Below are 17445 nucleotides of genomic sequence, written 5' to 3'. Positions count from 1 at the left end.
TAAAGCCGAATACCCAAGCACAAGACGGGCAAAGGGCATGAGAATGCATGTAGTATAGAAATTATACTAGTGGACCAAGGGATGTCGGGCTGACAGTGAAGTGAGGAAGGGGTTGATAGATAATGGCAAAATGTGGAGGTCACTGTGTTAGAGGTCTTTATGGAACTGAAGAATTGTAGGCGTGTGTGTGATTGAACTATGAGTTGGATTAATGGGCTGTTAGAAATCCTGATTCAGAGGTATATCATTTTCTGAGAAATGCAGAGTGCAGTTTTGATCATGGGGGAGAGGGAGGCTAAATGAGAGAAGGATTTGGCAATGAGGAGGTAAAAGGATTGAGTGTGACCATGCTGATCCAAATGGATTTTGAATACAATAGAGAAGGTTGATAAGATTTGGAAGAGAGAAAAATTGTCATCCAGTTGCTAAAAATTAGAAAAATAAAGGCTTCTCTTCACACTTATCCCACAGATCTTAGTAAATCTTCTGATTCAAATTTCATTGGATAACAGCAATTGTAAAGAGAGAGTCGGGTGTAGGAGGGTGCATGAACCTCAGAGAAGCAAAGATTATCTCAGGAGGCAGGGGAAGAAATGGTCTGGGGCCACAATGAGGGGCAAGGGAAGGCACCAAATGTGCTTCTGTCCCTGAGGGGTGTGGGGGTGACACTGAAGAGAGTCTCTGGGACAGAGGATATAGTTCAGTAAGGCAGGAATGAAAGGGACCTTCCAAAAATTGCATGAAGATGTGGAACAAGGTGCTGACCTTTGAGCAGGACTTCTTTCCCACAGTGGAACATCAGAAGAGCAGGAAACTGATCAAGCTAGAGTGTGCATGAAACAGTAGGGTTAGGCCAGGTCAAAGGCTATGGGAAGAAAGATGGAATTAGCCTTGTTTCTGAGATGAGTATGGGTGAGCTGACACATTGCTGTTTGTCCAAAACTCCTTTAGGTATTATGGCCCTCATGAGATGACTGTTGTTCTCCTGGGGTTGGGAAGAGGGTGATTGCATTGCTAGATGGACTGGCATGGCAGCCTCCTAAGCTTTTTCACTTTGCATTGTCTTTCTCTAAGAGAGAAGCTTCCAGAGGTTTTGCCCATTGACAAATAGTAAGTGGTAGAGCCAGTTGCACCCTGGTTTAGTTACAGGACAATCTGTCACACCATGCTTCACCCACTCCCAATAAAATATGCTAATACATGGATTCTCTTACCCCTTAGTTAAACATATAATCTTTAATAGGGCCTTGCAGAGCCTTACAAGCAAGGTTCCTCACTTGGCTCTTCATCCTTACCTTGTTCAACTAGTTCCCTCACATACTGGACGTGACTTCAATCATATTGATGGCTGTTGTCCTCGTCCCTAGGCGCTCTAGTATCATATTGATCTCAGGCTTTTTACTGCTGTGGCCTTGTCCTGACATGCTCTTCTTTCAGATTTTCAAATGGCTAGACTCCTTCTCATCTTTTAGGTTCTCGTGCATGTTTCATCTCCTCAGAAAAGGTTTCCAGACATATTACTCAATTCTGTCTTATCTTCTCTTATCTTGCCAAGTACCTTGATGTCATTCAATACCTTATTGCCCTAGTTTATGTTTTTATACAATTTATCAGCATCAGAAGTAATGTGTTCTGGTCGTTTAGGCATTTATTATTGTTTTCTTCCCCTATATCATGAACTTCATTTCTCAGGGATTTCTCATTTATATAGAGGAGGGCTGGCTCATAGTAGGCTCCATAAAATCTTGTTGGATGAATGCATACGCACTTGATAAACATTAGTTTCTTCTATATTCTAAAGTAAGCTACTACTTTTTCTCTTATAATTATAGTAGTTGTAATTTTCATGGTTCTTAGAACAAAATGAGATCATGTATATAAAAGTCCCTAATTCAGTTCTGAGCACATGATAGGCAATTAGGTAATGACTTTTTCTCATTCTTTTATCAATAAACCTCACTGAAACAGCACACCAGAAATTAATTATATGCTATAATTCAGATTGGGGTATTGTAATCATAGTGAAATTATGTCTTAGTATTATACATTGTATAGTATATATCTCATATATTATTTATTATATGTGATATAAGATGTGGTATAAGATATATATCATTTTTATTATATAGTTGTGGCAAAGTTATATTTAAATATTCTCTTGTGAGACCCAAGTATTCCCAAAGTAATCTGCCTTATTAGTGTTTCAAACTATATTAATTACAATTAGAAGAAAATAAAATTGACTGTTCTAAATTAAAGTGAAATTTTCTATCTTGTAAGAAACTTATAATTGTGATAGTAAGTTTCATGATTAACTGACACTTCCTACCTTCATGTTCGCTGTTTCCAGGAAGAACCCTATGTCCTGTTTAAGAAGTCTGACAAACCTCTTTATGGAAATGATCGATTTGAGGGCTATTGCATTGACCTCCTCAGAGAGCTATCTACAATCCTTGGCTTTACATATGAAATTAGACTTGTGGAGGATGGGAAATATGGAGCCCAGGATGATGCCAATGGACAATGGAATGGAATGGTCCGTGAACTAATTGATCATGTAAGTCCCTTTTCTCATTATTTATTAACTTTGGAAGATTTTTAATAGATTTACTTTTTTGGGGGGGGGGGTCGGGGTTAATAATGTCAGAGAACAGTAATTACTTTAAGTAGTTATTTTTTTCAATAATGTTATTAAAAGTATATATTATTTCTGACAAATACACAGGATGTAAGGGATGTATATAGTTCTATTAGAAACAAATGTCTGTCTTAAATTAACTAATAGTTAGTGATTTAATATCTTGAAGTATTTGGTCCTAATTTATAAAATGGAATGTTTTTTTTTTATTTAACATCTTTATTGCAGTATAATTTAATTGCTTTACAATATTGTATTAGTTTCTGCTGTACAGCAAAGTGAATCAGCTATACGTTTGCATATATCCCCATATCCCATCCCTCTTGCATCTCTCTCCCACCCTCCTATCCCACCCCTCTAAGTGGTCACAAAGCACCACTGCTGCTGCTTCCTACTAGCTATCTATTTTACATTTGGCAGTGTATATATGTCAGTGCTACTCTCTCACTTCGTACCAGCTTACCCTTCCCCCTCCCCGTGTCCTCAAGTCCATTCTCTATATCAGCGTCTTTATTCCTGTCCTGCCCCTGGGTTTGTCAGAACCACTTTTTTTTTTTTGTAGATTCCATATATATGTGTTAGCATACAGTATTTGTTTTTCTCTTTCTGACTTCACTCTGTATGACAGACTCTACGTCCATCCACCTACTACAAGTAACTCAGTTTTGTTTCATTTCTTTTTATAACTAATATTCCATTGTATTTATGTGCCACATCTTCTTTATCCATTCATCTGTCGATGGATACTTAGGTTGCTTCCACGTCCTAGCTATTGTAAATAGTGCTGCAATGAATATTGTGGTACATGACTCTTTTTGAATTATGGTTTTCTCAGGGTATATGCCCAGTGGTGAGATTGCTGGGTCATATGATAGCTCTATTTTTAGTATTTTAAGGAACCTCCATACTGTTCTCCATAGCGGCTGTATCAATTTCCATTCCCCACAACAGTGCAAGAGGGTTCCCTTTTCTCCACAACCTCTCCAGCATTTATTGTTTGTAGATTTTTTGATGATGGCCATTCTGACTGGTGTGAGGTGATACCGCAATGCAGTATTGATTTGCATTTCTCTAATGATTAGTGTTGTTGAGCATCCTTTCATGTGTGTGTTGGCAATCTGTATATCTTTGGAGAAATGTCTATTAAGGTCTTCTGCCCATTTTTGGATTGGGTTGTTTTTTAAATATTAAGCTGCATGAGCTGTTTATATATTTTGGGGATTAATCCTTGGTCCGTTGATTCATTTGCAAATATTTTCTCCCATTCTGAGGGCTGTCTTTGGTCTTGTTTATGGTTTCCTTTGCTGTGCAAAAGCTTTGAAGTTTCATTAGGTCCCATTTGTTTAGTTTTGTTTTTAGTTCCATTACTCTAGGAGGTGGATCAAAAAAGATCTTGCTGTGATTTATGTCAAAGAGTGTTCTTCCTATGTTCTTCTCTAAGAGTTTTATACTGTCCAGTCTTACATTTAAGTCTCGAATGCATTTTGAGTTTATTTTTGTGTATGGTGTTAGGGAGTGTTCTAATTTCATTCTTTTACATGTAGCTGTGCAGTTTTCCCAGCACCACTTATTGAAGAGACTGTCTTTTCTCCATTGTATATCCTTTGCCTCCTTTGTCATAGATTAGCTGGTCATAAGTGTGTGGGTTAACCTCTGCGCTTTCTATCTTGTTCCATTGATCTATGTTTCTGTTTTTATGCCAATACCGTACTGTCTTGATTACTGTAGCTTTGTAGTATAGTCTGAAGTCAGGGAGTCTGATTCCTGCAGCTCCATTTTTTTCCCTCAAGACTGCTTTGGCTATTCGGGGTCTTTTGTGTCTCCATACAGATTTTAAGATTTTTTTGTTCTAGTTCCGTAAAAAATGCCATTGGTAATTTGATAGGGATTGCATTGAATTTGTAGATTGCTTTAGGTAGTATAGTCATTTTCATAATATTGATTCTTCCAATCCAAGAACATGGTATATCTCTGCATCTTTTGGTATCATCTTTAATTTCTCTCATCAGTGTCTTATAGTTTTATGCATACAGGCCTTTTGTCTCCCTAGGTAGCTTTATTCCTAGGTATTTTATTCTTTTTGTTGCAGTGGTAAATGGGAGTGCTTCCTTAATTTCTCTTTCAGATTTTTCCTCATTAGTGTATAGGAATGCAAGAGATTTCTGTGCATTAATTTTATATCCTGCAACTTTACCAAATTCATTGATTAGCTCTAGTAGTTTTCTGGTGGCATCTTTAGGATTCTCTATGTATAGTATCATATCATCTGCAAACAGTGACAGTTATACTTCTTCTTTTCCAATTTGTATTCCTTTTATTTCTTTTTCTTCTCTGATTGCTGTGGCTAGGACTTCCAAAACTATGTTGAATAACAGTGGTGAGAGTGGACATCCTTGTCTTGTTCCTGATCTTAGAGGAAATGCTTTCAGCTTTTCGCCATTGAGAATGATGTTTGCTGTGGGTTTGTCATATATGACCTTTATTATGTTGAGGTAGGTTCCCTCTATGCCCACTTTCTGGAGAGTTTTTATCATAAATGGGTGTTGAATTTTGTCAAAAGGTTTTTCTGCATCTATTGAGATTATCATATGGTGTTTATTCTTCAGTTTGTTAATATGGTGTATCACGTTGATTAATTTACGTATATTGAAGAATCCTTGCATCCCTGGGATAAATCCCCCTTGATCATGGTGTATGATCCTTTTAATGTATTGTTGGATTCTGTTTGCTAGTATTTTGTTGAAGATTTTTGCATTTATATTCATCAGTGATATTGGTCTTTAATTTTCTTTTTTTGTAGTAGCTTTGTCTGGTTTTGGTATCGGGGTGATGGTGGCCTCATAGAATGAGTTTGGGAGTGTTCCTTTCTCTATAATTTTTTGGAAGAGTTTGAGAAGGATCGGTTTTATCTGTTCTCTAAATGTTTGATACAATTCACCTGTGAAGCCATCTGGTCCTGGATTTTTGTTTGTTGGAAGATTTTTTTTTTTTTTTTTTTGCAGTATGTGGGCCTCTCACTGTTGTGGCCTCTCCCATTGCAGAGCACAGGCTCTGGACGCGCAGGCTCAGTGGCCATGGCTCACGGGCCCAGCCGCTCCGCAACATGTGGGATCTTCCCAGACCAGGGCACGAACCCGTGTCCCCTGCATCAGCAGGCGGACTCTCAACCACTGTGCCACCAGGGAAGATTTTTAATCACAGTTTCAATTTCATTACTTGTGATTGGTCTGTTCATATTTTCTATATCTTCCTGGTTCAGTCTTGGAAAGTTATACCTTTCTAAGAATTTGTCCATTTCTTCCAGGTTGTCCATTTTATTGGCATAGAGTTGCTGTGGTAGTCTCTTAGGATACTTTGTATTTCTGCGGTGTCTGTTATAACTTCCCCTTTTTCATTTCTAATTTTACTGATTTGAGTCCTCTCCCTCTTTTTCTTGATGAGTCTGGCCAACGGTTTATCAATTTTGTTTATCTTCTCAAAGAACCAGCTTTTAGTTTTATTGATCTTTGCTATTGTTTTCTTTGTTTCTATTTCAGTTATTTCTGCTCTGATCTTTATGATTTCTTTCCTTCTGCTAACTTTGGGTTTTGTTTGTTCTTCTTTCTCTGGTTCCTTTAGTGTAAGGTTAGATTGTTTACTTGAGATTTTTCTTGCTTGTTGAGGTAGGCTTGTATAGCTATAAACTTCCCTCTTATAACTGGTTTTGCTGTATCCCATAGGTTTTGGATCGTGGTGTTTTCATTGTCATTTGTCTCTAGGTATTTTTTGATTTCCTTTTTGATTTCTTCAGTGATCTCTTGGTTATTTAGTAAGGTAGTGTTTAGCCTCCATGTGTTTGTGTTTTTTACATTTTTTCCCCTGTAATTCATTTCTAATCTCATAGCATTGTGGTCAGAAAAGATGCTTGATATGATTTCAGTTTTCTTAAATTTACTGAGGCTTGATTTGTGACCCAAGATGTGATCTTCTTAAATAATTCTGAAAGCTTTCCACTTCTCTCCATCTCCACAGTCACATGGATTAAATTCCCAATATGAGAATCTTCCCCTTTTAATCTGTTATCTAACTATATCATTCAACTAAAGTCTTGTTTCAGGAAGAGAAATCTGATCATGCCCCTCTTTTGCATAAAGTCTTTCAATAGTTTTCGTTGTCCTAAGGATATAGGACCAACTGTATAATATATTTACAAGCCCTTCTACATTTGGTTATTGTTTCTCTCCTATGGAAATCTTTCTGACCCTTCAAATAGATTCTCAGACCTTCTCCACCCTGCTTTCTCTGTTGGGAGGTTCCCTTACATAGAGTAAAGCAACAGAGCGTCCCAGTCAGTGTTCCAAGGGAGAGAGGAGAGTAAGGTTAGAATATTTATTTTCCTCCTCATTCCCTGAGATGTCGTCTTGAGCTGGCTTGTGCCCCCTCACTGAATGTCACAGTTTCTCATAATAGTGCCTGCTCTACACAAATGTCTCTCCTGCTCTCAGTTCCAGTTTACACCCTACATAGCTTTGTTTAATTCTGATCTTAGGGGTGGTTACCGCTTAGCTGCTAATAGCCTTGGGTTCCTGCACCATTCCTTAAAATTTCCATTCACCAATGGTTCTCAAAGTATATTCCATAGACCTGCAACATCAGTATCACTTTCAAACTTGTTAGAAATGCAAATTTTCAGGTCCTACTCTAGACCTACCAGGTCTGAAACTCTGCAGTGAAACCTGGCAATCTCTATTTTAACAAGGCTTACTGATGAGATTATGATGTTCCCTGAAGTTTGAGAATCATAAGTCCTTTTGTGAGTAAACCCTGCTCAGGTATCTTCATTTGAGTGTGCACCTGTTTTCTGTTGAGACCCTGACTGGTGAATCTTTTTATATTTTCCCTTATCCTGCTCTCTCCAGCCACATCCAGGTGGGCTTTATTCAGTCTTGTTCTCCTTTGCCTCCCGTCTAGTTTTCTGTCCCCAGCACTCTAAACCCCAGTCCAGCTCACGTCGTCTAAATTGCTTTTGCTTAGTTTCAAAAACACTTCCCCAGTGAAGCTTCTCCATCCCACCGCAGGAAGCCCACTTGCTATGAGTTTCCACATCGTTCTTATTACATAACACCATCACACTTTATTTTAATTACCAGCTTAATATCTACTCTATTTACTTGCATCTAAGTAGTATAATAGTTATAATATCAAGCAAGGCTATTTCAGTTGCAAGTGTAAGAAACACGGCTAAATATAGCTTACACAAACATTTTTTTTTAAAAGCCCCACATTACAAAAAACATCCAACAGTGATTTTCACTTCAAGTACATTGGATCCAGGGTCTTAAAGTAGGCCATTGTATGCATTGGCCTCTCTTTCACTGCCTTGTTATCTCTTGGCTTGCTCTCTTTATAGATTTTATTCTTAAACACTTTCTTTCCACATGGTGACAAAGGAGGCTCAAGTTGGCACTAGGCCAGCGGCTTTCAACTAGGGGCAGTTTTTTCTCCAGGAGACATGTGGCAATGTTGGGAGACGTTTTTATTGTCACAACTTAAGGAGGTGGGAGAGATGTTGCTACTGCCATCAAGGGGTAGAGGCTAGAGATGCTAGTCTCTAAATAATGCACAAGATAGCCCCTCACAACAAAAAATTACTTGCCTCAAATATCAATAGTGTTGAAGTTTAGAAACTCTAATCTAGGTTTATCTGTTTCTTAGAGTCCTCCTTCTGAAAGAGATAGTGGTGTCCTTTTGCCAAAGTGTCAGCAAAATCTATTGCAGGGTGTTGGGGGGAGGTGGGAGGAGTGTTCGCTGGGCCAGCTTTGGACCATGTGCCAATCTGGGAACTAATCCATAAGGCTGGGGTAGAGGAGGTGGTTATTGGAATGGCCACACTTGGATCATATGTCGACATCTGGAACTGTGGGACAGAATCGGCCACATCTGAATTATGGTACTTATAATTTTTATGTGAACTTGGGGGCAGAGGCAAGCAATATTTATTTTAAACCAGCTATATGCCAATTCATTTTCTTGATGTTCTAGGTTTTACTTGGTTAAGTAGAAGGGGACTAATCATCAAGAGGCTGAATTTATTCAGGTGTTGTGATGGGGAAATATAATTAAAAATAAGATCTTCGTCCAATCCAGAAAACTTCTCCACAAAGCTAGAAGAAAAAGAAACTTTTATTATTGAATAAGCATTACACTAGAATGTGATGTACACTATAGGCAGTTTCCTAAGAGATTGCAAAGACAGAAGTATCACCCTTTTATGTAGCCAAACAGACACAACGCATTACATACGTGTTTTCAAGATAAGCAATAACTAGTCCTCAAGAAATCTTGAAAGTACTATTTATCACACATAGTTCATATTAAATTTATTTGGTAATTGAGGTGACCATCTGTGTTAGATAATTGGCTTTATACAGTAGAAAAATAAGCTTCTCATATCTTTATGACAGCAGGTAGATTTTAGGCACTTGCCCACCAAAGTTAGCTCCTACCCTCCCACAGAAATTTGGAGTTAGGGTGCACTCTTCCTTGGTGATTCCTTTTCAAAGACATACCTCCCAGGTCCTTGAGAAAGGCATCCCCTGGTGGGAAACCTGGCAAGAGGCTTAACTAACTTTTAAAGATTTATATACATTTCAAAAAGAGAGAGAGAGAAAGGACTTAAAATTATACGTTTTCTTAAGTAAATGTTCTAAGAAAAGGGGAGGGGTCTCTGATTATTTTCAATAGAGAGAATTGAGTCTCATGTTTAATTAGAATTTGTCCTTACAGTTGCAAGTCTAATTATTTTAGTAATAACTGTTTTTAACACCTTCTTCTCTCTCCTTCCTTCTTGAGTGGACCTTCAACGTATAGGGATTGACAAGATCTCTCAAATTCATTTTAATCTAACCAGGGACAGTTATTGGTGGTACGATATGAAGATAGCACCTCAGAAAGTTATTAGGAGAAAGTGGCTCCCTGAGGCATTGTTAGTCCTTGGAAAATGACAAGACTTTCCCCGAAAAACACCTTCCTCCCCCATCATTTCCACAACAGGGCTGCATAACATGTGTACTAGTAAGTACTTGGTGAGACAGTTGTGGGTTCAAGTCTTAATTCTTTTACTATGTAGCTTTATGCCTTGGGCACATTGCTTTAAACTCTTTAAGCCTTAGTTTTCTCAAAAATAAAATAATGTCATATTAATAATTAGGAATTTTATATATATATATATATATATATATATATATATATATACACACACATACACACACACACACATATGTTTCCTAATGCGGTGTCTGACAAATAATAGATAATCAACAAATGGAGACATAATAAGTTTGAACTAATAAGTACAAAGTTTTTGTCTTCTTACTTATCCTGTATTTCTACTATAGTGTTTATGAGTATTCTTGTTGAAGACTAAAAAGTATATTTAGACAGTATTACAGTGATAAAGATGTAGGGATTATAGTTGCTATTGATATTAATTTTATATTGAATTATAGTAAAATCAGTGTTAAGTTTTTTGTGTTTTTTTTTACATCTTTATTGGAGTATAATTGCTTTACAATGGTGTGTTAGTTTCTGCTTTATAACAAAGTGAATCAGTTATACATATACATATGTTCCCATATCTCTTCCCTCTTGCATCTCCCTCCCTCCCACCCTCCCTATCCCAACCCTCTAGGTGGTCACAAAGCACCGAGCCGATATCCCTGTGCCATGCGGCTGCTTCCCACTAGCTATCTACCTTATGTTTGTTAGTGTGTGTATGCCCATGCCTCTCTCTCGCCCTGTAACAAAAAATTTTTGTGAGCCATCAAACTGATTAAAATCTTTATCAGGACACTATTTTACTGTATCAGTTCACTGCATCCACAGTCTTCTGTATTAAAGTATATACATGGTAGCGTTCATTTGCTTCAAATATACTGAAAATAACTAGGAGACACAAATAACAGGATTGCAGAAAGTGTTCAGCATTCAAGAATATTTATTGAAAGAATGACACAAATGGTCCACAGTGTGCCACAACAAATGTGAAACTCAGGCATCTTGCTTCTTAGAGAATATGTGACATATTTTCCAAATGCTTTTCTTCTTATGTTGTCTTCCGGGGGCCTCAATGAAAGTGTCTATTCATGCTCCAAGGAAAGAAATAAGGAGTGACATATTTTCCTCAGAAAATTAAAAGCATCGTAACTTTTTGTGTAATATTTTATGAAATATTTGATCGAGTTTTTCACTCTTAAAAGCAAGCTTAGCTATTAAACCTGACATAGAAGTGATGAGTACACAGAAACTTGCTAATGCAACCATTGTATTAAGTTGGACATACATTTACTTGTAGCTTTGGGCTATGTATTCCTTATGGCTAATAACTCATTTGTGGGCTCATGAGACAACTGTTTTTTGTTATTCATAAATCCAACTAGAGTCATTCGTAAGCATGAGGGGAAACACCTAAGCTGCAATAAGCTAGCAGCACATATTATTATGGGACTCCTTGAAGGAGACAAGGGCTGTTACATTACTTTCCAGTCTTTGGTGATGTTTGCCTTGGCAGTGGAAAACCAGGAAGATTTATGCTTGTAAACATCCATACATAAGTTAATAAAGCAGGATGTCAAATCTCTTTTCGTGCAGGCTAAAAATAGACCTCAGATCTGTCCCTACCTTCCAGTTTTACACCCACCAACCTAGTTCAGACACTTGCCACCTCATTATGTATTTATTATGTACCTCCTGCCTCTTGTTTAGGAATCCACCTACACATTTATAGTCATGTTCTTCTTTGATAACTAGTGACTTCTCAAAGCTGTCCCACTCAAAGTATTGCAGAGATGCCAATAGATTGTACTATAAACTTTCAAGTACGCATGTTGACCTTTCATTTATTTCTCACTGTCCCCTGACACCTAGTGGCTCATGCAGTCCTTAAGCTCTTTCACTTTGTCACCTGTTCTAAAGTACACCTCCAGGGTTCCATGTTGGGACTCTGCTTACCTAGGCTTTTCCTGATCATTTCACATTTCTAAAGAGCCCACTTATATAAACACCTGTAGAACTCCTACTTCTGCTGCTTGATCACAGACACTCCTTGCTACTTGAAATCCTTTGTCCTTTCATCTTTCACGCAGAATAAGCCCCAGCTGGAGGCAAATTTCCGAACGCCTTTAAGCCAGTGATCTGCAGGGGACTTCTCTGATCTAGTGTCCTAATGCTGATAAAATCTGTGAGGGAATACTGTGTACTCATACTCCTCAGATCTACAGTTACTTCTTAACTGCAAATTTGGGAATCTGGGTGCTTTCTATCTATCTACCTATGCTGTGTAGCCTTGGGAAAGCTACTTATTCTGTTTTAAGGTCAGTTTTATCACATGTACCGGGGCAATAATGATACTCACTCATAGAATGATGGTGTGGATTGAATGTTAATATCTGAGAGTGGAGCAGCAGTGTAGCCATTTTTAACTTATTCAGATACATCAGTGGCACAGCAGAGATGGGGGATGGATGGAGGCGACACAGGGAAGGGGAGAAGGATGACAACAGAGAGAAAGAACAAATTAAATGTTGTCTGACAGTGATGCTGAACCCACTGTAGGTCTCATGCCTTGCTGTATGAAAGCTCCTGGCACAGATGTATACTCTCACGTACACAGATACAGACTTTAAAACAAAGAAGTAACCTAACTTCTAGTCAAAAACTGCTAATTAATCTGGTATGCAGCTATAGGAATTGAGTTCATTTCTATGACTGGAATGTTTAATGAGTCTTCGAATCATATTTGAGAAGCTGACTCTGAGGACATGAATGTATGACACAGGTGTGTTACCTGTCAAATAGGAAATATTATTATTATTATTACTGTTAATATATCCGAAGGGATACCAAATGTTTTCTTTCATGTTGTTTTATCTTGGCTATTAAACACCAGGAGTTAATTTGATTATGGTTAAACCATGATTGTATTTAAAACAGATAATTGACAATATGTATGCTATGGTATTATCAGAGGGCATTTTTTTATCATTACCACTAAAAAACAAGAGATTTTTTAAAGCCATATTCTCAGTCTTTTTACATCATTAGAATTGTTTAGATCAGACTATGAGAAGTGTTTGTTTGTTGTTACTTAGCTCTTTAAGAGATGCCAAAGAACTTTACAACTTCTTTGGGCTTAGAAAGACTTCTCTTTTAATATCATTAACCGTTTGTGGTTGGTAAGAGAGTAGATTGGTCAATAAAAGCTTTTTTTTTCTTTTTAATCAAGTGCTGTTGAAATTTTAAAAGCAAACAAACAAAAACTTGATCATTTGACAGATTAAAAAAAGAATGAGAAAATTTCTGTTTTAGTTTATAAAACAACTATGGCAAAGTGGGAAGTCTGTTAGGACCTAATTCCCCCTTATTTTACATAATTTTTAAGAAGACCAGTGATGCTATGGTTTTCCAGCTGCCTGAATGCTTCCCAGCATGCTGCCTCAGCAATGCAATCAGTGTTTAACATTATCAAGCCTTTTGTGATTCATGAATAAGCCTTGGAGGACCTCACTTACTTCGCCTTGCCTTCTAATTGGTCTTTTATTACATACTAGGGAGGAAATCAAACATTTGTTTTTCAAGGAACAGTCTCCAGGTATTATCACAAAAATGAAAAGGCTAAATCAAAAAACAGTTTCTAACTAAATAGGAATTGACTTGTGCTGTAGCTCTGAATTTTGATATCATGTTGTCTCAACTCTGCATTCTAGTGGAAGCATTCTAGTATTTCAGTTAAAAAAATTGAATAGGGTTAATATTATTATCACTATTACTTTTTTTTTAATTTTGGGGAAAATCACTAAAACATAGAAGTACAAATTTATTTATAATTTCCTATGACCAAGAAGTGGCAACTGTAAACATGTTTATTAACTTTGCTTCAAGTTTCTCTCTTTTAATACAAAAGTTATAAAACATTACAGATAATGGTGAAGTCCCTTACTCACCGTAAAATTTCTCAATTTAGTAATTTCCAAATCAATTGTAAAAGGTAAAATTACATTTCCCTCATCCCTCCCCACATGTAACCATTCTTAAGTTTGATGTTCTCTTGGTCCATTCTGTATAAATTTCTTAAAGTATTTGGTAGTATTTTTATTTGACCAGTCTCTACTGAGATTCAAATTATTTCCAGTGTTATGCTATGAAAACAAATTCTGTCAGAAAGAGCCATGTCTTGTCTTGTTGTCTTGTCTCCTGGAGCACCTGTGTCAAGAGGTTCTCTAAGACATGTACTGGGAAAGGAATTGCTAGTCAGAGTTTACAGATATTTTCAGTTTCATTAGATATTGAAAATATTGTTCTACAAATTGCTTTACCAATTTACATTTTTGCCAGTAGTTTGTAAGAGTTCTGTTTCTCTGCAAAATCGCTAACATGAGATTCTCACTATTTGAATTTGTTCAGTTTAAAGACACATGGAATCCCATTGCTTTAATTTATATTCCCTGATTACTAGCGTCTTCCCACTCTCTCCATATTTATTAACTTTTTAGTTTCTCTTTCCTGAAAATCCCATTTACTTCCTTTGCCTTTCCTTATTGATACATAGTAATTTGTTATATTTTCTGAATACTAATAATGCAAATATTTTTCCTGGTTAGGATCGTGTCGTTTAATTTGTTTAAAGCATGTGTATATGCACATGTCTGTGTTTGTGTGAGTTTTGGTATGAAGTTTTAAAGTTTGAGTTTGTTAATTTACTTATTTTTTTCTTCATAGTTCTGATGTTTTCACTTCTTTGTTGGGGAAATTCTTCCTTAACTGGAACTCATTAAGATATTCTATTATTTAAGAGTCTTAACGTTTTTGTTTTTCAAATTTAATTCTTTCACCACATGCAGTTTGTTCATTAAGTCCACACAGGTTGGACTTCAACTTAAGTAAAAGTCTGAATTCCTTCCACTCTCAGCAGGAAGATAGACAACCAAATAGTCCAGGCCAGACATATTTGTTAATAATTTTCTTTTCTCTGACAAAAAAGCAATTGATTTTTACTTTCAGTGAGAAATCTTGTGACTGTTAACTTAGACCTTAGAGCTATGTATTAGGAAGAGCACATGACGCGTTAAAAAGGGCTAATGTAGTTCTCTATAATTGAAATTTTTTTCTCAATGATTTAAACAGCAAGTTGTTGAAAGTGGAAATGTACTGTCAAATAGTTCAGAGATAAAACTATTGAGAAAGTTACTTCAGAAGCAGGAGACCGAAGACCAGTATAATTCTGATATATACTGTGTAATAGATTATGATTCACTAGAAATTATCCTATAGTTGGTACTTAGCAACTGCTTGTTGAATGTCTCTTCTGGGAGAGACACTGTTAACTACAGCATTAACAATACCTTTTAAATATAATGGTTTTATTTGATTTTTTCTATGTACTTTCACAGTAACATTGACGTCATGTTTAGAAATATTTAAGTGTTTTTTAAACATAATTTTTTAAAAAAACTTTGAAATTTTGATGTATTATCAAGATTTTTAAAATAAATTATTTCCCTAATAATGATCTCTTGGTATGCTATTTAGTTGTAATATTATAGCAAAAACTGTCATTAAGGATTATTTTATTTTGTAATTATATAATAAATTATTGAATAAATATCCTCCATGGATACTACTGAGTTCTTCAAACATGATTCTTGAACTTAAAATACTTAACATATTGGTAAAGTAAACGCTTTGGATATAAATATTGTCAGAAAAAATAGCACAAGACATAATTTGAAGCTTAAGAGGAAGTAAAATGCTAAATTGGGATTATAGAGACTCCTATAGATGTATCGAAACTCCTAACACTCCTATACATCCTATACATAATTTTGCCTCTGACAAAACAATATACAACTAATCAGTCTCACACTGCAGGACACTGAAACTTTTCTTTGACATAGTCAGGAAAGGCTTCTTAAAAAAAGACAGCTTTTAAAAAGCTTCTTAAATGAACAGAGGGAAACAGATTAGAATGGAGAAGGCTTGAAGTTGAGAATTTGATGATGACTCAAGCAAATAAAGTACTCTATAAAGATGAAAGTAGAAAAATAAATTAAGGGCAAGGGTATTCTGGGAGAAAATTGCCCACAGGAGCAGATCAAAAATCTAGAATTATTTAAGTTCAATAATAAGAAGTTTGTATTTGAGTCAGAGAGTGAATTTACAGTGACACTGTTAAAGCAGGGGGCTGGAAAATCTGTTTATCTGTGGTATATGGCATTACTTAATAATAAACACTGATTCGCACCTACCATTATCAGAAAAGCAGAATAAATGTAACTGAAATCAGATATAAACAAATGTGGCTTTTAAAAAAAAAAATTATTTTATATTGGAGTACAGTTGATTAACAATGTTTTGTTAGTTTCAGGTGTACAGCAAAGTGATTCAGTTATAAGTATACATGTATCTATTCTTTTTCAAATTCTTTTCCCATTTAGGTTATTATAGAGTATTGAGCAGAGTTCCCTGTGCTATATAGTAGGTCCTTGTTGGTTCTCTATTTTAAATAAATGTGGCTTTTTTTTAAGGTGACATTTTCTTTAGAACATAAAACAAATCTAAACAGTAACAAAACAAAGTCCTAAACAAAAGCTAAAAAAATTCAAAAGTACAATCATAGCATGAATTTTCTTAATAGAATAAATATCATTTCTTTGTTAACTGTGCCTGGATTTTCCTTTCTCATGAGTTATGTGGAATTGCTTTTCAAAGTAAATTTGAATAATGGAAATAATATAATTGCCAAAAAATGATATTCTTCATGCTATCCCTAAATGCAAGTATAAGTCAATACTAGTAACTCAGCATTTTTCTGTCTGTCATAATTTTAGCCACTAAAGATATATAGATAAATATGAATCCTAGGTGAGATAGGCACATAAATAATTTTTATATACTTCAGGTAATGCAATAATAGAGATATTCCCAAGATATTTTGGGAAAACTGAGGGATATATATCTAATCCTATCTGGGAGGAAAAGGATCAAGGAAGTCTTTAAGCTTAAATTGTAAGAAAACGACAGATGCTTTTTCCAATACACTATATTTAATGCTGCAGTTAATTTAATTTTAGTGGGTAGTTCTACCTGAAGGATATTATTTTATATAACATCACACATGATTAAAATAGTGAACTACAACTTGGTCAGGTTCATTTAAATGTATTGAGAAACAATTGAATTTAAGATAAACTCTGATCTGATTCAGAAAATTTTTGAAGACAGGATTAACAAAAGGAAAGAAGATTTCTGTATCTCTTTGTCTGATAGGTTTATTTTTATTAATTAAGAACAATCTATTGAGAATGAATTTATTTGTTAGCATGTAATTACATTAACCTTAACTAATGTTGTTTTATGCTAAAATCATGTGTCTGCACCTATAGAATTTCCTAGTCACTTCTAATTACATTTAAGGTTTTCTGGTTCCTCGAGGACATTAAGTTTGCTAAAGATAAAGCCGCTGAAGGGAAAAATTTATTTCTCACAGATTTAATTATGATATTTCTGATCAAATTTTTTAAAACATTATCCAACTTGGATTATTGGAAGATCAGAGATACTGTCTATGGGATATATTCAAGTACAAATATATTTACTTGTTTATGTGACAATATTTAGTTTAGTATTAGACAATATAAAACTATATTTTATGTCCTTGTATTTTCTTCTCTTTGGAAATAATTAACTTTGATACCTTATGATGCACTATACTCTTTTCTTTCACCTTAGATTAATGTTTTAGCAACATTTAGATTCCAAATATTCTCTCTGAT

At 35.6% G+C, this 17445-nt stretch overlaps 1 protein-coding gene across 3 annotated transcripts in view; it reads left to right on the top strand.

The window, feature by feature from the left end:
* The window catches only part of GRIK2 (glutamate ionotropic receptor kainate type subunit 2), a 638585-nt gene that overhangs the window by 454360 nt on the left and 166780 nt on the right, over nt 1–17445 (top strand). For all 3 annotated transcript variants that reach the window (XM_060167216.1, XM_060167215.1, XM_060167217.1), the window contains exon 10: nt 2351–2557. In XM_060167216.1, the coding sequence (XP_060023199.1) occupies nt 2351–2557 (207 nt within the window). The remainder of the gene's footprint in view (nt 1–2350; nt 2558–17445) is intronic.

Source organism: Lagenorhynchus albirostris, chromosome 12 (assembly GCF_949774975.1).
Source record: "Lagenorhynchus albirostris chromosome 12, mLagAlb1.1, whole genome shotgun sequence".
Classification (NCBI taxonomy): domain Eukaryota; kingdom Metazoa; phylum Chordata; class Mammalia; order Artiodactyla; family Delphinidae; genus Lagenorhynchus; species Lagenorhynchus albirostris.
This window is presented reverse-complemented; position numbering and strand designations above follow the sequence as displayed.